This window comes from Prionailurus bengalensis, chromosome A3 (genome assembly GCF_016509475.1).
Source record: "Prionailurus bengalensis isolate Pbe53 chromosome A3, Fcat_Pben_1.1_paternal_pri, whole genome shotgun sequence".
NCBI lineage: Eukaryota > Metazoa > Chordata > Mammalia > Carnivora > Felidae > Prionailurus > Prionailurus bengalensis.
Window position 1 is genome coordinate 85593493 of NC_057354.1, and position 25398 is coordinate 85618890.

The 25398-nt window shown below is 38.0% G+C and overlaps 1 protein-coding gene across 1 annotated transcript; it reads right to left on the bottom strand.

Moving 5' to 3' along the window:
* Positions 1 to 124: 124 nt before the first annotated feature.
* On the bottom strand, positions 125 to 25324 carry DNAAF10 (dynein axonemal assembly factor 10). Its single transcript, XM_043603535.1, has 8 exons — positions 25117 to 25324; positions 15952 to 16052; positions 12774 to 12904; positions 10062 to 10163; positions 7815 to 7930; positions 6490 to 6624; positions 4088 to 4185; positions 125 to 1031 (listed from the first exon to the last, which is right to left on the bottom strand). The coding sequence occupies exons 1-8, from the start codon at positions 25297 to 25299 to the stop codon at positions 824 to 826; spliced, it is 1074 nt and encodes a 357-aa protein (XP_043459470.1). The 5' UTR covers positions 25300 to 25324; the 3' UTR covers positions 125 to 823.
* Between the last annotated feature and the right edge of the window lie 74 nt (positions 25325 to 25398).

The window sequence follows — 25398 nt, forward strand, 5'->3', positions numbered from 1 at the left end:
AAAGATCTAGTGAACACTAAGGAAACAAAGTGAATTAAGAGGTACTTATTAAGCATTTATACAGCAAAGCAGTGTTGGTGTCAGCTTTATTACTACTGTTAAATTATCAGAATCAGAGCTTCCATAGATTTCAAAAAACAAATTTATTCATAAAATATATAAAAAGATGTGACAAAAAATAAGGCTAGAAAACCCCACAATCTTATACATCTCAACATCACTTACCACTCAATAAGCAAAAGTCTAATTTTACTCTTATTTCTGAAGTAAAAAGAGGTCATTGTAAATAATATTTCATTTTATGAGTTATATAGCTAAAAACCGTTACCCAAATCTAGTCTGACCATGACATTTTGGTATTTTATAAAGTACTATTCTTTCCAGAAACTTACTGACACTGAAATCTCTCAAAGTATATTTATGAAGGTTAATTAATTCACAGTAGTTTTACCAAAACAAACAATTTTAAACTAGGTGTTATGGTAAAGTATTATAACTCTGGTGATGAAGAACAAATTAAAAATATGTTTGAATATAGACAAGTATCAACTTTTTCTTAGAAACAGAGGGGAGATGAACAGAGCTGGCCCTGGAGACAGCGGTGCCCCATGCGCTAACAAACCGCAAACCGGTGTCCAGTCAGGTTGCTGGAACACGCCTCTCGGCATTTCCCACCCAGAGACGGGCTAGTCTGGATGTTTGCATCTGGGGCTTGTTTTCTCAGTCAAATCCAACTTTGTTCAGTGAAGGTCAGAGGATTCCAGGGCACATTCTAAATACTATGAGTGTTCTTCTGGAAGGTTTCAAGTCCAAAGTCTTTAGATCAAATTTTATGGAGTTTTGTAACAATCAGTACTCTTACCATTTGATCAAATGAACTACAGACGCAGAGACCCCTTTTGTCTGGACTCCAGTCCAAACTGGAAATGGGCTGGGTAGACAAGGTGACATTCTGCAGAAGGCTGACGGAGCCGGCAACTCCCATCTCTACTCCCTCAGAATCTTTCTTTGACCGTTGAATAGGGTATTCGCTGAGAACAAGACCAGAGTGGTAAGGAGAGAAATCTTAACATTCTCCACATTGTGTTCATATACATATAATCCGTGACTCTATTTTTACTTCTCAGTTGATTACTGGAACAAATAATCTTTCTAATGTTGAGTTTTATACAAAGAGACACTATTTCAACCTCAACAGCTTTAAAGGGGATTGGTTCTACTAAAAACAATTTTTTTTTCTGAGAGAGGAGACAGTGCTTGCTCTCAAGTAGGCTCCATGCTCAGCGTGGAGCCCAATGAGGGGCTCACTCCCACGACCATGAGATCATGACCTGAGCCAAAATCAAGTGTCGGACACTCAGCCGACTAAGCCACCCAGGCACCCCTCTCCTAAAAACTTTTAAATATCATCTGTGTTCAGCATGAGTCTGTATTTTCTTTTCATAATAAAAGTCTTAGATTGATCTAGCATTCTTTGTGAAATTCACTTGTGTTCCTCACAATCTTTTATTGCAGTTCTTCTCTAGATTCGGCTTGCAGGACACCGTAGGCAGAAAAGGTGCAAAAGCAAAGGCTGTGAGTAACACTTGCAGAACCTCACCTACATACTTCCAGAATGAAGAACAGATACTGTTTCTAACCCTCGAGCCCCATGACACAGACCCAATGCACACCTTCTGTGTACCATTTCCATGGGAATGTGCTACTCAGGTATTTTAGACCCTAGAATATCATTGCTTCAAGGAAAAAAAAAAGCAATTCTAAGAATATTTGTTTTCTTTCAGCTGAAAATACCAATTTATAAAATAAGTAGAGCTGAAGGTTAACAACTGTAAAGACTAGTTGGTCTGGATTTGAGAGAGTAAAAAGAAACATCCCTCCCTACAGCAGAGATGAGCTCCTAGTGAAATACAGGGTCAATCTGCCTCTGAAGGCCTTTAAAACCTGTTAGGTATCGACTGTGATACTACCTTCATTTCTTAAGTGCTAATAAAGGGTAAGAGTTTCAAAGGTACAAAGCAACTCAAAAGCAGAGAAGAAATAGAAGTGATAGGCAGATAACCTACTATTCTTTCTTCTTCTTGGACCATACAACTTCTTTTGATTAAGAGGAATAAGATATTCAGATGAAAAAATTACAGATTTTTTTTTCAGGTCTCTTAGCTTATTTAGTATTTAAAACATAACATAAATACATATTTAGTATTTAAAACAACATAAAGATTTTTTAAACCCTCTATATTGTCTACTAAAGTTTTAAGAATGTATGTTTGTGTGTTTTGAATATACACACACACACACACAAAAATCAGCATGTTGGGGTTCATTCATTCAAAAAACGATTTCTGAATTAACTAGGTGAGTTCCTCTAGGAACTCTCTGGTGCTCAATAAATATTTATAATTTAAGTGCATTACTACCAAAGGAGACTGGCAAATGGAAATAAAGCTAAATATCATTTTACTTAAACCAAATCTCTTTTGCTGGTGTAATACTTGACAGCAAAGCTCCAAACCAATTTGAAGATTAGACTAGATACCTGTTATGGTAAGGATTAAAGTTCATACTGAGATGAGCTTCAAGTTTCTATTTTTTTAAATGTTTATTTATTAATTGAGTGGAGGGGCAGAGACAGACAGAGAGAGAGAGAGAAAAAAAATCCCAAGCAGGCTCCACACTGTCAGTGCAGAGCCCGACACAGGGCTCATTCCTACGAACCGTGAGGTCATGACCTGAGCTAAAATCAAGAATTGGATGCTTAACCGACTGAGCCACCCAGGCACCCTGAGATTAGCTTCAAATTTCAACTGTATACAAGACTCCACTTTACACTATCATCAAAAATTCTAGCTGTAAACGTGTTTGCACATCACACAGAACTACAACTCCGTATGTGGATTACAGAGAAAACTGGAACTAGTTCTTCAAGGAAGCAGCCTAAATAGTTTGGTCACAGGCAGAATAGTGATGTGCTGCTGCACGATCCAATCAGCAGAGACTAATGGGGAGCATGACCTGGTTTGGGAGAATTGGGTAAGGACAATGGGCAAGGTACAAGGAGAAGACGAGTTATCAAATGGTCTATCTACTGGGCATTCTCCCACAACTCGTAAAGCTTTTCCTCTGCTTGTTACTCACAGGACCTGTACAGTCTTGATCTCAAGCATTTTTTTGGCCAGATCCCTAAATACTTGAACACTTTCCAACTGTGGCCTTGTTTCTCAGCTCCCCTGCTGCCTTCTAAAAGAAGCTAATAAATAGAGAAGTATTTTGTAGGTGTGAAAGTCCTAGCCATACTGAAGATGGTGGTTTTCTTCTTATATCATGAATCAAACTTTATTTTGGAAATATCTTTCATTTATGGGCTTGTGTTAGTGGGTTTTTTCCCCCTTGAGTGATGGAGAAAGAAATACCATTAAGTCTCGGTTTTCATCAGGCCCTATAAATGAGCAGCTGACCTAGTATGTGCCACGTTAGGGCACCAGGGACTCAGAGCACAGCCAAGGCTGTAACTCACACTGCCTCCAGCACACAGAAAGCAAACTCCGTGATGGGGCTTTTCCTGGAGACCCATCCGTCACCTCAGTGCTGTTTGGATTCTTTCACAACAACGGTATCTGAACTTGGTCAAGTGAGTGATCAGGATCTACGATTAAGAATTCCAACCCATTTCTTATTCTCTAGAGGTGGTGTTCTAATGACCAGACAGTAAGTAATACTTCACAAAAGCGTTTGGTCAAGTTTTTCACATCCAAAGCAAAACAAAAACAAAAACCGACAACAATAAAACCTAGCCAAAGCCATGATTTTAAGCTATGAAAAGAACTATTCCTAAGTTACCCCGATAGATGGAAGACACAACCAAAATGACAAATATACTTAGTGTGCCAAAAGAAGGTTAATACTTACTAAGTGTAAAATAATGACATTAATTTGAAAAAGCAGACAAAATAACACCCTTTAATTTAAAATCATTATCGAAATGAACTAAGTCAAAGGAGGAAGAAGGACAACCAAGTTCAATCTAATCCTACTTTCCACCCACCAGTAACTTAACAAGGAGCCATGAGCATCAGCGGAGACTTACTACTTCCAGAGGTGAAGGCTGCCGGCGCCTCCAGCTGTCAGAAAGAGCTCTCTGTTCTGTGGCAGGTGTCGGACTTGCCACACAGTTGATTTATGGGCCTAAATAGGATGAGAGGCACATAACTAGTTTTTATGTTTGTTTATATGATAAAGATTATCCGAGAAGAGAAATACTGTAAAAAAGAATTTTTACCACTATAATTTCAACAACCATTATAGAAGTAATTCCAGTATTTCTGGCACATCTCTTCATAAGGGCTACAGAGATTTACAGAGTTCATCATAAGTAATAAAAGCATCATTTTTCTTTGTGGCTTTACGAAACAAAGTTCTACTGGATCAAAAAAAAAAAGATGTTATCAGATTAAAAGTCCATTTAGGTATATAGTACCATATACATAGATTTTACACATGTAAATATCCCTAGCTCACTCTGAGGGAGAAGAAAAACTCAAAGTACAAAAACATACTTCATCCTAAGGGAAAAAAAGGATAGACTGATTTAAAAACAAACTAACAACAACAACAAAAACAGCCTTTATTTTTTAGAGCAGTTTCACGTTTCCAGAAAACTGAGTGGGAACTTCAGAGAGTTCCCATATACAGAATGAATTTTAACTTAAAGTTCCAAGAGGCTTCTCTTTAATTTGTACCATTTGACTTATCTAGTCTTCAAAATAAGGACCACAGGGACTTATAGATGGGGTTTAAGGTTATAATAAGCCAGGATCTTTATTCAGTCATATTAAACTAAAAGACAAAAATGGCAACTGGAAGGTTAACAGCTTGTTAGCACCTCAACAACAGCTAGTAAATCAGTGTTAATGGTGTAATATTCACTGCCAGGAATTTGAAAGACAGACAGAGAGAAAGGAAGGGAGGGTGAGGGGCAGACCTAGAGAGAGGGAGAGACAAGGGGGTAGAGTGGAAGAGAGAAAGAGGGAGGAAAGATTTCTGCTTTGCAGGAGCAGTGAGACCAACTAACTTGATCTAAGTCATTCTTAGACACTATATTTTAGGGAGTGATTAGTGATTAGGCATTTGACTTAATAGTCATGTAAGGGGATTACCATTAGCAGATTAAAAACACATATCTCAAAATACACCCTTTAAGTGTGTGACAGTCCTCAAGTGAGTGGGTCCAGGCTGTTAAAACCTATTTTGTTTCATAGTTTAAACTTCTCTTTTTCTTCTGGAAATTGTAAAAACACAAAAAGAGGGGCCATGACCTCTTAAAATACAGTGGCCTCATTTGTTTGACAGATTTAGCAATTACTTGATTAAATAAATATAACAAAAACTTTTGAAGATGACACTTTATAATGGGCAGATGAGAACCATGTTACAATTGTATAAGGGACAATTTAATAAAGTGCTTTATGTTGTTGATACTTAATATATTCTGAAATAACAAAGGCAAAACAATACTGCAACTTATAGCTACCTTAAGAATTTAGTTCATCAGGCAGCGACAGTAATTTATATGCAATAATAATAATAATAAGCAGCAATAACAAAAAAAAAAGACAAAATGGGAAGGTTTGAGAAGTACTACTGAATCCACAATGGAGGGAGAGGGAACAAGAGAGTCAATTTTTATTTCTTGAGCAATTTACATATTTTAATCTTGTGGAAACTACAAATCTGTAACTGATCTTTACTTTTACATTCGAGGAAGGTCAGAGTCACATTCCCAATCCATCTCTGGCAAATGACAGGGTGTTGGAGCAGGAATTTATGCAATCCCCTTACTCCAGGCATCACCATCTTTTTTTTTTTTTCTTTTTTTTAACCAGTATTTTTCCTGTGCTCAGCCTTCTCTTCATCTATTTTTGATGTGATAATACCATGTTTCCTTCTAAGCTACCTCAAATACTCTTTGGGACAAGGTAAAGTATGTATGTATGTGTGGATGACTGACTGAATAATTTTTTTGAACCTACTATGTACAAGGGTTAATGCTTGAAATAATTTCACTTAATGTAGCAAACCAGAATATGAAATAAGATGTGATGAAATGACATAAATGTATATATGTTGATATGTTCTGAAAAGTATATAATTAGATATTAATACAAATACTATATATTTATTAGAAAACACTACGCTAGGTTTTGTTGATCCAATTATCAATATCAGCTAGTTTTCTTTTGATTGCTCCTAAACTACAAAATAAGATTCTTAGCCAACTGAAGCCTTTATTATAGTCAAGAAATCTAAAACTGATAAACTTTGGGGAAGTACTCTGCACAGAAAAACCTGTCAAGTTCCCACAAGAATATATTAAAAATAGCTCCCTTCATATAAAGACCTGGAAAGAACCTTGATGACTAATTCTATTTATTAGTCTAAAACAAGCTATGAACATTCCCCTTCATAGAAAGACATTTCCCCCATATTTACCTTTTCTGAAACAGAGGCAAAACCTTTGGTTGGATGCTGTGTTCTCATATCAAAAACATGAAACTTTCCTTCCAGTGATGTAGCTACCAATTTATTCATACTTATGTCTTTTCTGTCAAACTCCAAGCTACATACCTGTAATAGAAAATATTTATTATTGATGGTCTAATGATTATTATTCAGGAGGTTCTTTTAAACTAAGTAAAACAACTTTAAAATTATCAGCTAGGGGCGCCTGGGTGGCGCAGTCGGTTAAGCGTCCGACTTCAGCCAGGTCGCGATCTTGCGGTCCGTGAGTTCGAGCCCCGCGTCGGGCTCTGGGCTGATGGCTCAGAGCCTGGAGCCTGTTTCCGATTCTGTGTCTCCCTCTCTCTCTGCCCCTCCCCCGTTCATGCTCTGTCTCTCTCTGTCCCAAAATTAAATAAACGTTGAAAAAAAAAAAATTAAAAAAAAAAATAAAATTATCAGCTCATGTGAAAGGATTTAAATAATCATTTTATCTTTTGAGAACCAATACATCAAATACCTTTAAATGAAAAAATTTCTTTTTGGTTTATAGGATCAACAAAACCATCCTGAGTTCCCCTGTCTGGTAGATTATTTTGTAAAGCCATATAATTTTTTACTGTTATTACATAATTATTATTTTTTTAATGTTTATTTATTTTAGAGAGAGAGAGAGACACCCACACACACAGAACATGAGTGGGGGAGAGGCAGAGAGAGAGGGAGACACAGAATCTGAAGCAGACTCCAGGCTCTGAGCTGTCAGCACAGAGCCCGACATGGGGCTCGAACTCACAGGCTGCGAGATCATGACCTGAGCTGAAGTTGGACACTTTACTGCCTGAGCCACCCAGGTGCCCCTGTTGTTACATAATTATTTTATACAGTCCAGTCAAAGCTGATTTTAGAAAACAAGAAGGAACCACATTCTTCACTAAAGGTGTACAACTCAGGACCCAAAAATCTGAAAGAACTTGTGGAGGCTGTTACTATTCTAATATTAGCAGGAAAAAAGGCCTCTAGCCTAGCTCATTTTAATATCACACTGCGCATAGCCCACAGGGGTCCACAAATAGGACACAGGAGCTGGTGACTCACCAGGAGTTGTCATACCACATCTGAGTGTGTGTTCACTTTCTGAAGAAACGATCCATGATTTTCATTAAATTCTCAAAGGGCTCCACAGCTCAAAAAGGTTAAAAACCATTGGCAGAGGGGCTGTACTGAGATGAGTTATTAGAGGTGCTATCCTTTTGAAGTAGTTTGGAGGTGGACAAAAACATGCTCAGACAAACTATAAGAACCCAAAGGTACATTACCCCATTTTTTATGTTCGTCTCCCACCGCAATGACATATTTCTGAGATCAAACAGTTTGATATCCCCATTGTCATAGCCAGCACAAACGACACGCTCCTCTTGATTATAAGCATTGCCTGGAAATCAAGACACAACACTGTGTATCTTTATAAACACTAATTTGAAGGCTGCTAAAATAATGTTATAGAACCTTATACCTTATACATATACCTTATACAAAATCACACTAGGCAGAATCTCACTTTGCCAAACCTGATAGGACATCAAGATTATTAAGTTGGTTATCTAATTTTGCTTTTTTTTTTTTTTAAAGCTCATTTGCTGAGATTATATATTGAAGGGGTGAGTGAAAATGTTTATTGGAGTCTAAGTTGAAAGCAAATGGTCTTTATTATATCTGCAGACTAACGGGTCAATTACAGTTCAAACATAGCAGGGGTTGGTAGAATAAATACAGCTATGCTTCTATTGCTTTCTTGGTAGTAACTATATTTGAATGCAAATAGAAACTACTTTAAAACCATTTAGTTTGCAAAATGGTGTCTGGTGTTATCTTTGCAAGGAAATCTGAAATACATTGTAATACACTGTTAAACATTTGTATGGATGGTGGCCCCTGAAGTAAATTTATAATCTGTAGTTTAATTCATCCTGCTTGGATCCAGGATGTTTTCTAGAGTACCTCTGGCACTCCTCTCTCCCCAGTACACACACCAATGTGATTTTCCTAAAGCTTCAGTCACATCTCATCCTTGCAAAAACCTTCAGAAGTTTGCCACTACCTCCCCACCATCTCAACACTTCTCAACACTGTGGCCCTGAGCCACATTTAAGGCTACTTCTACCACTATTTCATTTAACATACTTACTTTGGCACTTTTCAGGCTATTCCTTATGCTTGACACTTCCTCCCAATTTCAGTGGTTGATATCCTATGTATACTTGGTCTGAGGTCAAAATGCTCTTCCTCCACAGCCATTTCTCACTTGAAGATTCCTTCTATATTCATCCATACTTCTTGTGACCTTTTCTCACTCTTACCCGGTACTATAATTAGTGTAGATATTGCACCCTCTTTACTGAACTATAAGCTTCTGGAGGGTAGTATATGAATCTCTCTCACTTTGCATGCCCACAGTACAGTACTATGACATTCATAAAATGGTCAAATCAATGGATTGTTTTTCAAACTTAATGTCCCCGATTTTAAATTGTACTTATGTCCCTTAGGTCAAAGATGAAAGGCTTTAATGGCCCACAGATAATTACTTTTTAATTATCACATCAAATTTTAGATGATGATTCTAAATACAAATCCTGAAATTTCTCCCCAAAGCGTACATGTGTTAAGTTTACATATTCTTGCTCATTATATACAAACACATAGTAATTCCCATACGATAACTTAGTTTTTAATTTGGAAATCTAAAACTTTCCTCTGATTAAATAATAGTGCGATTTTAAAATAATATATAGAACTTAAACAGTTCACATGTACTGTTAAATCCCACTATTAATGTCTGTTATCTATATAGTATTATACAATGAAAAAGGAGAAAGAATTTCAAATTTCAAACAAAGTATGACCCATATCCTGTAGTAGCAAAAATTATTTTCATTTTCGTTCCCAGTAAGAGATACTAAGGAATATCAATTAGTCCTACAAAATCAATATTCACTTTAAGTATAGTAACAGAGGAACACTGTTATCAAATTATTAACAAATAATTCTGTAATGGCATAACTATGTTCTAGAAAATAAACATCCTCTGTGTAGAGTATAATGTAAGATTTTTTTAGGTCACCACTTGTGTTTCAGACTCTGCTTATTTCCACTAATGGCACTTGACTCTAAACTAGGTCCACATTGTCTCGTTAGACCCAAGTATGTAATAGTAGCAAATATTTTTGAGCACTTAATAATTTAAGCACAATTCTGAGCACTGTATATGTACTACTTCATTGAATCCTCATAAAACTATTTGGTAAATTCTATTACTAGTTTCACTTCATAAATGAAGAAACTAAGGAACAGAGAAGATTGCTAAATTGCCCACCTCACTCAGGCAAGAAATAAAAAAGTAAGGATTCAAACCTAGGCGCCAGTGGCTGACATTAACCACCATCTCTATTTGCCTCAGTAAACTATCAGAATAATCCAAAAAACAGACTGTAAAGAGACTACCTTGAACCACTGTGCTTTTTACCATCTGATACATCAAATGCAAGAATTCTTCAAGAATTTACCAAATGCCACAGTCCAACAGTCTCTCTTGTTTTCTCCTTGTACAGGTTCCATATTGGCAACAGGATCATCTTTTTGCCTTGGGTCCCACACCTTCACAGTTCCTGTTGTGAATACAAGTGAGCTGGCAAAATTCAACATTGATTGAGGACATTTCTGCATTCTCTTCCTATGACTTCCTACGTACATGGCGGTATTACAGATACTAAAAAACCTGAAAATTTTTCACATATTTCTGACTTCTAAATGGGCAAGTTGTATTTAATATCAGAGATATAACCCATATGTTACTGTCTGACTTGATTTCCAAGTTAATAGATACACAGAAGAGCCAACAACTATTCCAAAGTTATCAATAAGGTCTGACCGACAAGGCAAACACAAATGTTATGTAATTCAGATCAGGTCTTATTTTCTTTGAGCCTAAAACTAACGTACTATTTACTTAGACTAATATCAGTGTCATCTTAATTTTTATTTTTTTCCATACTACCCATATAATCATTGGCATTTTTCTTATACAGATGAATAAACTCTGATTTTTACATTTATGATTTCTTATATGGGGTTTTAGAACACTATCTCACATACAATTAAACTTAATTTCCCTGTGGCAATAGAGATGAGGGAAATATTAAATAAAATTAACACATATTTCTTCTCAATTGAATTTCAACTCCCTCATTTTACTGAAAATTGCAGGACTACTAACTAAACTCATCACTGCCTAGGAGAAATACAAATGCATTTAATAAAATGGCTGAAAGGCAAGTAAGTACTTGAGAGAGAACAGGAAAAAGGCAAAAAATCTTTAAAAGGGAAATAAACTCAGGAAAAGGGGAGATATCCCACTAGATTTGTCTCTAAGGATAAAATAAAGCCAGTCATTAAAAAGGCTACTTTAAGGAGAAAAAAATTTCTTACAAATGTGACAAGAGATTATTATATTACTGTAGAGGGTTCATACAAATCGTTAAGATTCATATGAAATTTGCAATAGTTAAATGAGCAAGGAACATGAACAGACAATTCACAAAGCAAAACTAACTAGTAAACAAATATAGAAAGAAGTTAACACAAGTGGGAATGCAGGACCATTTTTACTTATAAAATTAAGGAGGGGCACCTGGATGGCTCATTCGGTTGGGCATCCAACTTCGGCCCAGGTCATGATCTCACAGTTCGTGAGTTCCAGCCCCACATTGGGCTCTGTGCTGAGTGCTCAGAGCCTGGAGCCTGCTTCAGATTCTGTGTCTCCCTCTCTCTCTGCCCCTCCCCCACTTGTGCTCTGTCTCTTTCTCAAAAATAAACATTAAATAATTTTTTTTTAATCTAAAATTAGGGGGGAAAAAAGAAAATCAGTGCTGGTAGGACAGACTCGAAATCTACCTCATCGACTGTAGCTGAGAATGTACATGAATACTTTGGCAAGTCTGACAATAAATTTAAAAAATCATAAAACACGTTTATTCTAAAAAAGTTAGATACATGATGATACTCATTCCTTCATTATTTTAAAGTCACTCTCCCAAAACAATAAAAACTTAAAGCAAAGTGAGTGCTTATTAACAAAGACATGGTTAAGGACACTGTGATATATACATAGAATGGAATATTACAGTCATTAAATGGTAATTATGGAGACAGCAACATTTGCATATGACACAACATAAAAAAGATAAAAATCATATCTAAACAACTACACAAAATTGTATGTAAGATTGGAAAGGAAAACAAATCTAATGGTTATGTTACTGTGGTAGATTGAATGCTACTTTTCCTTATATATTCCATATTGCTTTTATGATTAAAAAGAATAATTGATTTTAATTTTTTTAACATTTTATTTATTTTTGAGAGAGAGCGAGTGGGGGAGGGGCAGAGAGAGAGGGAGACACAGATCCTAAGCAGGCTCCAGGTTATGAGCTGTCAGCACAGAGCCTGATGCAGGACTCATACCTTCGAACTGTGAGATCATGACCTGAGCCAAAGTCAGATGCTTAACCGACTGAGCCACCCAGGCACCCCGGATAATTGATTTCTAAAACCCAGACACTGTTGAGTAACTATTAGAAAAATACATCTCTTTTCTTTTAAAGTAATTTCCTCATGGTCTCGAGCAGCCAAACCCACTAAGGCACCAAACTTCTTACGTACCCATCGTGAAGCAACAAAAATTCTGACTCCATTACAGTCATTCAGAACAGCTTTGAACACCAACAGACCTGTCCCTTGCTAGTCACCACAGGGCAGAAAAGCGGAGTTGGTGCCCTTGGATCATTCTATGATGCTCAGTAGAAGGATCGCGGAACTTCGATGTTCAACTAACTGTCAATATGACAATTTTCACAAGTACCAATTCTGCTTTTTAAAAAAAGAAAATGAAAAGTTGCTGCCCACCTTATATTGTTTTTGAGCTGCCTCAAAAACCTGTAAAGAAATTTTAAATCTTTCAAGGTTCATAGGAAACTATGGTTGTTAGTAGCTGAACTTGCTCAAAACTAAAATAGCAAGTGCTATGCCTCTATCTCAAAATACTTCAAAAGTCTGAAGCAACTGAGGGATATGCAATTAAACTTGCCCATTAAAAAACACTGTTAGATTTAGGAAGTCAAGGCCTCTGAAGAGGATTTCCATATAGAGAGGACATATTGTTGCACAGAGACTTATCTAAAGAAAAAAAAAATTTAAATACACAGAATACTTTAACTTACCATCTCGGCTGCCAGTCACGATTTCAGGTGCACCTTCCCCAATTCCCAGTCCGCCTACACCATCTATGGTATTTATAATTTCTTTATGGCCCTTTACAGAATATACTGGGATCTCTGGAGCTTCCAAATTCCTAGGCAACAGAACACAGCTTCTTAGTTACTCCACATGTCCTAAACATTTAGTCCACTAATGAAATTTAAGAATGCATACCATATTTAGATTTTTGTTTTAAAACAAGGGTTTTGCTGACATATCGGACAAAGGGCTAGTATCCAAAATCTATAAAGAGCTCACCAAACTCCATACCCAAAAAACAAATAACCCAGTGAAGAAATGAGCAGAAAACATGAATAGACACTTCTCTAAAGAAGACATCCGGATTGCCAACAGGCATGTGAAAAGATGCTCAACGTCACTCCTCATCAGGGAAATACAAATCAAAACCACACTCAGGTATCACCTCACGCCAGTCAGAGTGGCCAAAATGAACAAATCAGGAGACTATAGATGCTGGAGAGGATGTGGAGAAACGGGAACCCTCTTCTTGCACTGTTGGTGGGAATGCAAATTGGTGCAGCCACTCTGGAAAACAGTGTGGAGGTTCCTCAAAAAATTAAAAATAGACCTAGCCTATGACCCAGCAATAGCACTGCTAGGAATTTACCCAAGGAATACAGGAGTACTGATGCATAGGGGCACTTGTACCCCAATGTTTATAGCAGCACTCTCCACAATAGCCAAATTATGGAAAGAGCCTAAATGTCCATCAACTGATGAATGGATAAAGAAATTGTGGTTTATATACCAATGGAGTACTACGTAGCAATGAGAAAGAATGAAATATGGCCCTTTGTACCAACATGGATGGAACTGGAGAGTGTTATGCTAAGTGAAATAAGCCATACAGAGAAAGACAAATACCATATGTTTTCACTCTTAGGTGGATCCTGAGAAACTTAACAGGAACCCATGGGGGAGGGGAAGGAAAAAAAAAAAAAAAAGAGGTTAGAGTAGGAGAGAGCCAAAGCATAAGAGACTCTTAAAAACTGAGAACAAACTGAGGGTTGAATGGGGGGTGGGAGGGAGGGGAGGGTGGGTGATGGGTATTGAGGAGGGCATCTCCTCCTTTTGGGATGAGCACTGGGTGTTGTATGGAAACCAATTTGACAATAAACTTCATATATTGAAAAAATAAAAAATAAAAAAAATAAATAAATAAACTTAAAAAAAATAAGGGTTTTGCTATGAAGGTAATTTATACATTTACTTTCAATATTTTCTCTCCACTTTAGCTTCTTTTGAGCCCTTAATGAGCACTGCCATCATTCAACTTGGAACTCAAAGTCCTGAGCACACTCAGTGATTCTCAGAGATGATCTATCTAGGACCTCTGCGCATGACTTACCAGGTGAGCTTACTAATAAATACAGATTCCTGGGCTCCTCCACAGATGTAATGGATAAACAGCCCCAAATCTGCTGACTCTTTGGTCCACTGAAGTCTGATAATCACTACTTTAAACATAGAGTAAATTCAAAGTGATTTAGAATGTTTCCAAAGTAGTCCTTGGTAGTCTGATCTTGAGATCTTTTGGAAGGATAAAATATGAGTAGTGTTTACTTTGTATATGTTTCCTCCTTTATAATGTATTATTTTCTCACTAAATTCCTTACTGTTTTCATCTAGTTACATATTTTTCAGTGTACCATCATGCTAGGCACAGCAAATCTACAGTCAAACTGGCTGAAGCTTGTCTAAATCCAGGTTAGTTAAGAGAAAGGAATGCAGGAAAGCACCCACTACTGTGGGTGTCTGAGTCTACCCAAGATGGCAGGGTGATGAATGGCTCAAGTAAGTTATGTTAATACACCCCTTCTCCTGCCTCCCTCTTTTCTCCTGGAGCTTCTATCCACATTTCTCTTTAACAAGTCAGTTTTTGATAACTTATACTTAAAAAAAAAATGAAGGTAGCTATTCACGAAATGTAATCCCAACTTATTACTAGGCCAAGATTGATTAGTAAAATCTCCCTAATTAAAATTTCAGATAGCTCAACCTAGGAGACCATGTTTATTTTTGTAGCATCATTGTGAAAGAATCAGGACTAAACAGGACTGAGATTCCACTTCAAAGAATTGCTTTACTGTTTGACTTTAAAATAATGCTTTTTACAACACAAAATTATAAGACTTAACAATGAAAATAAGTCAGTAATACCTGTGACTATGCTAGGAAACTCTATTAGGGAGACAGTCAATAGTTATATTTGTTGCTTAGTCTTATGCTGAAATGTTATTTTTAAAAAGAACATTCAGACTGGTTTCTCCCAAGTTCTCTGAAAGTATATGTAAGAACTGATGCATTCTAATAAATGCTAACTTAATTATTAAGCAGTTAAAGCAAGGGGAATTAAAATAGCTTCATTCTATTTTATGATTCATGTCAGTAATTTAATAAGAAAGCAACAGATTCTAAGTGAGAATCAAGAAAGGTCACCTTAGAAAACATGAAGTAGAGAAGATAGTTTCTTTCTAGAACATTACTATATACTTTAAACAGTAAAAATAAGACATATTCTTGAAAAGTAATTGAGGAATTTCAGTTCATGCAATCTAAGTAGGAAATAACTAAAGGTAGAACATGAAAATTATAAGCATTTGGCATAATTACGGTCTTGTTCATTTGCAACAGGTTTACATTGATTTGCTCAATAGATGTGTTCCTAAAAAGTTGTGCTTAGATGTGCAGAATTTTTTTAATGAATTGGGAATTCTACATTAAAAAATTCAAACAAAGAAAAACTCAGTGTATCGTTCTATAATGCCAAATGTCTCACTGAAATATAAACAGTATCTTAAGTTTTCCATGTTTTACATGTGTGGGGAATAGCCCTTTATGTACAAATACAGGGGATTAAATGCTAGCACCAAACAGCATGTGTGGAAATAAATATTGGTAACATTATTCAAACTAGCTAAAGAAAAACAGTATTTTTAAATGGATTTTGAATATGAAATCTAGAAATATATATTAAAGGACAATTCTTACATTTTTATAAATAGTTAAAATTGAACAAGGAACATTTTAAAATAAGAAACCTCCCTTTCAGAGGAAGAGTAACAAGACTATCAAGGAAACTGCCTATCTTGCGTCTTAATATTGACTAAATAATCTTACCATATATGAAGGTTTCCAGCAAAATCTCCAGTAGCTAAATATCTCTGCTGTAAAGATGTTGCACCAAATGTTCCACACTTAATGGGTTTGGCCTTTTCAATCTTGACAGAGGGAAGGAAAGAGGATACATTATTTATGTAAGCAGCTATTTATAATTCATGATATTTATGGCTCTACTATGGGCCTTAAATAAGGCACATAATATAAAAAGCAATGAAAAAATTTTCTGATCAAAATTATGCTTTTCCTTTCATCACTTTTCTGTAGTTTAAAAGTGTGTAACTGTCAAAAAGAATGAGTTTTAATTTTGCCTTTGCTCTCATCTCACTAATGAGACATTCAAATGCTGACAAGTGCACCATCTCCATTGGTTTGCAAATATGAACATTTCAACATTTCATGTGGTATTCTTCTCTAAGATCCTCAGTAGGAATAAGAACATAATGAAGATGTTATTCTTTCCAGATGGCTACAGGAACAAAAATGTTCATGTGTCTCTTATAGTTTTCCCTGCAGAACCCTATAAACTGAGAGTGTTTATGTCACTATTCTCTCTGGGACCTTGTCAATGCACACAGATTTGTAGATGCGTGAGTGCCAAAGGCACTGCTATTGCTATGGATTAGCCAATATTTTGAAGTTTCTTTAAAAAGCTCTGTTCCAAGTATTGCATATAATCCCATTAGTAAAACAACCACATACCAATGCACTAGTTAAGGTACATGGCTTAAGGAAATCAAGTCTAGACCATATTATCAAAAGGATCCTAAGAAATGATATCATACAGGGGCGCCGAAGGTTGGCTCAGTCAGTAAAGGGGCCAACTCTTGATTTCGGCTCAGGTCATGCTCTCACTGTTGGTGGGATCAAACCCCATGTCCGGCTCTACGCTGACAACAAGGAGCCTGCTTGGGATCCTTTCTCTCTCTCTCAAAAATAAATAAACATTAAAAAAAAAAAAAAAAAGAAATGATATCATACAATACCCTCCTGTCATAGGCAAAGAGCTTGAAGCACACAACTTTACACTTTTGCCCAACTTATGCATTCCAACATTTTTATTGAGTTCCTACTAAATAAAGTCAATGAACTGAACAGACTAGGATACAAACATGAATGCGATTGGCCATGCCCTCAAGAAGGAGTTTACAACCAAAATATCAGTTCCTATTTGACTCCTCCCACATATACATGCTACTCTTAGCTACTCCCACACTTGTGTGGGTCATCCACTAATCTCCTTTTACTCTGTCACCCCCACCCACCCTAACCCCACCTGCCCTGATTCTCCTGGAGTCAGCTGCTGCCTTGGCCCCTGTGAACTCTGGGCAATACGGAATCTGATGAGGCTTGATGCCTACCCCACTCCATACTCTAGCCCTATAATATCACCTCCATTTACTTGGCCTCAACGGGGTAAACCTATTGTCTTAGTCTGTTATAAACTTTAAGATTTTTATTCTTTTTTTTTTTTTTTTTTTTTAGAGAGAGAGAGAGAGAGAGAGCATGTGAGCGGAGAGAGGGGCAGAGGGAGAGAGGGGGAGAGGAAGAGAGATCCCAAGCAGGCTCCATGCTGGGTATGGAGTGGAGCCCAATGCAAGGCTTGATCCCACAATGGGATCATGACCTGAACCGAAATCAAGAGTCTAATGCTCAACCGACTGAGCCACCCAAGAACCCCAGATTTTTATTCTTTTTTTTTTTAAGTATTTATTTTGGAGAGAGCACAAGCAGGTGAGGGGCAGAGAGAGGGGGACAGAGGATCAGAAGCAGGCTCCTTGCTGACAGACTGACAGCAACGAGCCAGATAAGAGGCTCAAACTCACGAACTGCGAGATCATGACCTGAGCCAAAGTCAGAGGCTCAACAGACTGAGCCACCTAGGCGCCCCTATTCTTAATGTGTACAAGAGTAATACATGTTCCCTACAAAAATTCAAACAAAACAAAAAACTGAAGGGAAAAAAGTGAGTCTCCCTTTGATGCTCCCCAGTAGTAATCCCCATCATTCTAGATCTTTTTCTACACGTTTACACTAAATTAAACACATAGGTTTAATTTAATATAAGAAGGCCCTTATATTTTCCTTTGACTTTTTTTTTTTTTTTTGACATAACAGTATTCTGCATACACTTTTTTCCCTCCAGAGTTCTCCAGTTTCCAGGGGATTTCTTCTTGAAACTTTTCAGTTCCTGGGCCAATCTCATCCCTCCTAGTAGGTTTGGCCTGTTTCATAGAATTAAAAAAATAATTTCCCTGCCACTTTAAATGTTTGGCTAGGCACTTCCATAGAGCAGTTTTCAAAGAAAAAAAAAATCCACTTAATACAAACTAAACTGAACTTTTCTCTCATGATTCAAAAGATATTATTATATGGTACAGGGCTTTGGAAACTCCCAGCTTGTTAAGCTTTCACACTGTTTGGGATCTGGAGAAATGAGCAGTTACTATGTAGCCAGGTCTACAAGAAAGCATTCACAGCCTCCGTGGAAACTGCCCAGTAAACAAAAGCAGTCATCTGTAATAACATGGTTGTAAAAGACCGTATTGATGAGGAACACAAAATTACAAGAATAATTTTTTTAATGCATTTGTGGTCCCAGATAGTTACTCAGAAACCTGATATTCACTTATTTCAATTATTTTTTCCAATTTTACTAAAAAAAAAGTTATAATTCAGCAACACGAAGAATCAAAAATTTGGCAACTTAAACAAAGCAGTTTCCAACTCCAGATCACTTTTGTGCTCCCCACCTTCCACTTCCCCCAAATAAAAGTAACTGAAATATCAGTAGTGGCACAGCACTTAATCACTGTTAGGACACAATTTCTATGGTTAAAGTAATTCAGAGTTCCAACGTGTGCCAACTGATGAAATAGACACCCACTCCTTCTTCCACTTATGTTACACTGGGCCTGGATGCCCCAAGCAAGAAGTCACTGGTCATGGCTCCCCCCCCCCCCCCCACCCCGGTCTGAAGCAGAGGGTGAAGATGGGCCTCTTGGGTAAGCAGCTGGTAGGCCTCATGGACAAGAATATGGCTCCAGGGACTCGTGGGTTAGGGGCTGTGGGGAGGTTGCATCATGTATTGATAGAACTCTCCAGGAAAATTCTTCTCAGGGACCTGGGAAGACTTGTCTCCCATTTTCTCCTCTCTTACCACCTAAACACTCTGCTTCTCACAATTCCACTATCACTTGGAGCCTTTCATAGGGTTTCTCTTCTTCCTAAGCCACAGAAGAGTTATACCATAAAAGCTAGCCTCTACTTTTCAGTCCCTACAGTGAGCACATGGTTCTTCGAAGATTTTACTGCTGGTAATAAAAAACTAGGAAGCAAAAAATTTCCTCCCTGTGGTATTTCTTCATCTAACTTTCACCTTTTAAGCCTTTGGAACAAAGATTCTCAGACCATGCTCCTAGAACACACTAATCTTCCAGCACCAACATAAATTTACACACACAGATAGAACCTTTAAAAAGCTAATAGACAGGGGCACCTGGATGGCTCAGTTAAGCGTCAGACTTTGGCTCAGGTCATGATGTCATGGTTTGTGGGTTCAAGCCCCACACCGGGCTCTGGGTAGACAGCGCAGAGCCTGGAGCCTGCTTCAATTCTGTGTCTCCCTCTTTCTCTGCCCCTCCCCCACTCATGCTCTGTCTCTCTCTCTCAAAAATAAACGTTAAAAATTAAAAAAAAAAAAGCTAATGGATATGATTTTCTCAAACTTAAGTTTTCTTCAATATTGTTTACCTTGTCTGTTAGAAAATATTAGCAAATGAACGCCAATAAGAAAACCTGGAAATGAAGATTAAAGTTTATGTATGGTTGCTTCTTGTGATATAAAGATCACAATATGTCTAATATAGTCTGATTTTTCCACTAGAAAACCCCTTCTTTGTATGGAATTGGAACAAACTACTCGAGTATTTCATGGAGTTCCAAAAACAGCACCACAATGTCCAGACACTCTGGCACCTGAACACATCTGAGAATCTCTACCTTAAAAGGAAAGAAACCAAACTGAGAGCCACTCTATTACAATAGATCCTATACTAGATATTTCCACAGTTGTCATTGCACAAATTCTAAAAGTCAGTCTTTTTTTTTTTTAACTGTTGTTATTTATTTCTGAGAGAGAGGGAGAGAGAGAGAGAGAGAGAGAGAGACCGACCGAGCACAAGCCAGGGAGAGGCAGAAAGAGAAAGGGAGACACAGAAGCAGAAGCAGGCTCCAGGTCCTGAGCTGTCAGCCCAGAGCCCGACACGGGGCTCAAACTCACGAACTGCAAGATCATGACCCGAGCCAAAGTCAGAAGTCCAACCAATGGAGCTACCCATGTGCCCCTGCAAGTCAGTCTTTATTGAAATATAATGGAATGAAATAAACTGCATCTACATTTAGAGGCAAAGACTCATAGGAGTGGTACCAAGGCCTGTGGTAGATAAATGTACTAAGCTCTTTGAAATCTTGCCTTGATTCCTCTGACCTCATTTCCTGCTTCTCTCCTTTCTACTACACTCCAGCCACATCTGCAACTTCCTTTTTGCTCCTCAGACACAACAGTCATTTCTACCTCAGGACATTTGCATTTACTATTTCCACTGTCTGAACTGCTCTTCCCTCACATCATGTCTGTCTTCTCCAAATTCAGATTTCAGATTAAATGTCACCTCCTCTGAGAGGCTTTCCCTGCACCTCCAATCTGAAGTGGAACCCCCAAATCACTATCACCCACCCTGTTTAATCTCCTTTATTGCACTTACCAATAAAATTATTTTATTTATTCAATGATCTGTGTCCTTTCTAGAATGAGTACCATGAAAATGGGGCCCTGCAGCATCTGTTAAACACCTTAAAGTGCTCAACATTTGTTGAATAAAAATATAAATTAACATCTATTAGCCTCTCATTCCTAGTGCTGGAGAAAAACCATTGGGAGTCCACGATCCCATTTCTCCCACCGTGTTTTCACATGACACACCATAGTTTTTGGTGTCATTTATACTCAATAATGAAAACAGCATCCATATATTGAGCACATCTATCAGATACTGTTCTAGATGTTCTTCTAGTCTAGGCCATCACTTTCCTTCCTCACACAACTGCAAGCTAAGTGTTTGCAACACCCCTTTCCAGATGAGGAAACAGGTTTAGAGGACTAAGACTTGCTCAAGGTCCATACAGCGAAGAAGATTCCAAGTTCTTTATACTAATTGTGGCTGCCCCCAGACCTACATGTAAATCAATTAAGTTTATTATGTAGCCCCGATTCCATAAACCAGAGAGTGATTAGAAGTACCAAAAATGTTCCAACCTTGAAAAGGACTGGAGAGTAAATGGTATTGTCACAAACTGAACCTACTTTCAGATTTGTGTCCTCTCGCTCCTACCTTCATTCATATCTTTACAAGATATATAGTTATCTATGCCTCCCTCATGTTCTCTTTTCTCCTTATACTAAAGAAATACAGATTTATAGATACTAGCAGTCTGTTGTGCAAGAATAAAATTCAACTCAAAATATAAAAACATTTTAAAAAAACCTCAAATGTATAAACATCTTATTATTTGCATGGCAGTGAGGACTGCAGTTGGCCAAGAAGGGCTGAGCTCTGCTGGCAAATGGACTTATAGAAGCAAGGGTGTTTTCTCTTTCTAAGATATTCACGGACATCATAATAGCTAAATTAAGAAGGGGCAATGGAGTGAAGCTAATTTCTTATAGTTCATAATTTCTTATAGTTCATAAAAAGGTTCCTTCCCTGCTTCTGTTAAATATTTTACCTTTGGGAAACAAGGGTTTAAAAAAAATCCACTGGTTACTTAAATTTTCCTTGCTAGGGAAAAAAAAAAAAACAAAAAACAAAAAAAAAAAACACAGCTAAAAAGATTTATTTTGCAAAATTTATTCCAAAAAGAAAATTGGTTTATATTAATAACTTTTGCTGTAGGACCCTGAAAATGACCATGACTTAGCTGTTGGTTCTCTTTGCCACAATAAGTTAACATGATTAAGGAAGCCCATGATGGATAAGTCCCATGAGAGCTATTTTTGTTCCATCTGTGGGTGGGTCTAGTACAGCTTGTCAGTATTTCCTCCTCCACATCCTAGCACTACTTTAATTAACATTAAAAGAGTTAGTGAACCACATGGTAACAAGCAGTGAACTAAGTGGCACAGGGGCTAAAAAAGCAGAACTTTATTAACTTACTAAATTTTAAAGTATAAACATCCACAACTATGATTCCAGTTTTCAGGGCTGCCCCAGTCCTCTGTGCCAATTAGAGGAAAGTTGTCCTTTATAGGCTGAGGAAGTCTCACATTCATAAAGTTTGATGAGAAAGAGACAGATTTCAGTTTCCACTTGAACCCTGCAACCCGTTGTGTGGTGTAGCAAACTGCTCAACTATACATGAAGGCCCTCATTCCCTAGCTATCCTTAGTAACAAGATAAGGCAAACATTAACAAAGACCTGTTTGCTTCCTTCACATTTTTACCTTGGATACATGGGCTTTGGAACACATAACTTGAGGTGGTTCCACATTGAAGAATCAAGTATTTCAGAAATTCATCTAGCCCCATGGTAGTCAACACTGGTACTTGTTAGAATCACCTGGTTGAAGTTTAAAAAATACTGGTATCTAGGCCTCACTCTACTCTAAATGAAGAGTCGCACTCCATCAGAATTTCTTAAGGCGGGACCAAGGCATGAATGTTTTAAAACACACACACACACACACACACACACACACACACACACACACAGTCTATGACAACAGCAACAGAACATACTCAGCTGATCCTGATGCACAGTAAGAGTTGAGACCCATTGAGCCTATATTTAACCTGTATTCTTTTCCACTGCACCATAACAGCCAAACACAATCTAAGTTCTTAAATGTGTTTTTGCATTTGTTTTATCCTTTCTCTAGACAAGAGGCTTTTTAGAAGAAGGGACTCATTCTTCAAGTACCTCTGGTCCTTCTTTAGCATGGTATCCTGAAATAGGTTGTCAACAGAGACAAAGGGCATTATTTCACTCTGTGGAACAAGTGTGTTCCTAAGTGTATACAAATTATACCTTATTTTAAAAAGTCAGAGTCTGTAAATGTTCTCTGGTTAAATTTGATGGTATTTGGTATTTGTTCCTAATACTTCACCTGCTTTTGTCTGCTATTCCAATGTTTCCATTTGTTCAAACCCTGACCCCAGTTGATTAATGATCAATAAACTGATATTTAAATTTTCCAAGTTACATCCTTTTACAGACTATACATTCACTCATCCTTTTAACAAGTAATTTATTGAGTGGTTGAACTTTACAAACCACAGTGATGAAAAGACACTGTCCTTACTCTCCAGGAGTTTACAATCTAATTAGAGATTAGACAGAATTACATTATTTCTGGAGCAGATAAGAACCAGCATAATGCAATGTAAAGAGTTTACTTTGTGTGGGGATCAGGAAGGGATTTCCTAAATCAAATAATCTGAACTGGACCCTAAAATAGCAACACGTGCCTGGTGGCTAAGTAGCGAACAACATAAGCAAGGCAAGGTAGAAAAGGTTAAGTCATGTGTAGGAACTCTGAGTACCTGGCTAGAAAAGACAAACTGAGGCGCCTGGGTGGCTCAAGTGTCTGACTCTTGATTTCAGCTCAGGTCATGATCTCACAATCTGTGAGCTCTTTGCTAACAGTGCCAAACCTACCTGGGATTTTCTCTCTCTTCCCTGCTCTCTCTCAAAATAAATAAACTAAAAAAGAAGAGACAAACTGAACAAGAAAACTGGCACTCATTGAAATTTAAAGTGAGATGGGATCGATCTTATATACCTTCTAATCCAAGCTTGCCTATCCAAATTGTATTCATTCTTTATCTACCACAGTTTTGTTTTGGGTTTTGTTTTTTTTTTAATGTTTTGGTTTATTTTTGAGAGAGAGAGCATGGAGAAGCAGAGAGGGGGACAGAGGATCTCAGGCGGGCTCTGTGCTGACAGCAGCTAGCCCAACTCAGGAACCCTGAGATCATGACCTGAGCCGAAGTCCAACTCTCATTGTACTGGGACACCCAGGCGCCCCAACCTTTATCTACCAGTTTAAAGCCAATCTTCTCCATGCAGATTCTCTCCATAGTTTTTAATCCCTGGAGCTCTCAACCTTCCCTGTAGTCTATTACAACCCTAATACTTGATTATGACTGATCACCTGAGATCAATGCATTTTTAAAACTGTAAACAAGTACAAGAATATTAGTTACCATCATTATTCTCGAATTCTTTCACTAATGATCTTCACAAAGGTTGTAAACTTGCTCTTGCCACATCCAGTTAAAAGTCCTTCAGAGATGTCCCATTTAAAAAAGCGTAAATCCTTTAAACAACTTAAAGACCTTGCAAAGTTTGGTCCCTGCTTACCACTCCCATCGCTGAGGTTCCGCATACCCTGTTTCCTCTGGAAACCTCCTCTATTCCTAGTTTGGCCTAGTTAGCATCTACTCTCCCAAATCTGTTTTTACTCTCATAGAACCGTGTTCCTTTATGTTAGAGAATTCATCTGCTTGTATTTATGCATCGTCTGTTTGATCATTTAACTGATTCTCTCTCCCACTAGAAAATAAACTCCGTGAAACCAGGGTCATTGTCATTCACATGCCGGGGAATATCAGACAATCAATTGATACTCGCTGAAGAATAAATGGTTCGGCTGTCTCCTCCAATTATAATGCAGGCATCACGGTACCAGCTTTGTCTCTGCTTGTAAGAAAAAGCATTTTACTAACAGGGCCTATTAAAAAGACTCCACAAACAACTGTGCACTGCCTAGAAGGGCCTCGAATTTAGATACGAAATCTTAATGTCACTTCCCAGGGACCCCGCTCTGGACTGCGAGGGTGACTGCAGGAAGGGGCCAGCAGGGCGCGGATGAACTGGCCAGCCGAGAATTCAGGACTCGAACCAAAGCATTTTACGTCGGAAGTATTCCTCAATCTGCGATCATCTTCGTTGGTTCCGCGCAGCTCGAGCTGTGCTTTTGGGGGACGCTGGACGGAGGCTTGGGCAAAAAGAAATGCAGACTCCCCCCAACCCCAGATCCGCACTCGACCCCTCACCAACGGTAGTCCCAGATCCTGGAACTGGGCAGTCCCGCTTGGCACCCACCTCCCGAAGCAGCTTTAGGTCCCCGTGCTGGATCTCATACAGTTGAATGACGCCGGTGCCCCGTGCGAAGTTGCCCATGGTCACAAATTTGGCGCTGCAGGGCACCCACTTACAGTCAAACACCGTGTAGTTGAGGCCCTTCTGAATATGGGAGATGATCTGAGGCTTCTCGAAGGCCGACATGGTCCAGCCAACTTCCCCCCGCCCAACCAGTACACGCAGACCCTGACAAAACACAAACCGGGAAACCAGACTCCAAACATTAACGCTTTTCGCCCTCCC

What these genes read in the sequence shown, in the direction of transcription:
- DNAAF10 (XM_043603535.1), bottom strand. Translation starts at nt 25,299, where the DNA reads ATGTCGGCCTTCGAGAAGCCTCAGATCATCTCCCATATTCAGAAGGGC. An exon ending in ACCTAAAGCTGCTTCGGGAG is followed by an intron (nt 16,053 to 25,116) that starts GTGGGTGCCAAG and finishes CCCTCTGTCAAG; the next exon opens with ATTGAAAAGGCCAAACCCAT. An exon ending in AGACGAACATAAAAAATGGG is followed by an intron (nt 6,625 to 7,814) that starts GTAATGTACCTT and finishes TTTCTATTACAG; the next exon opens with GTATGTAGCTTGGAGTTTGA.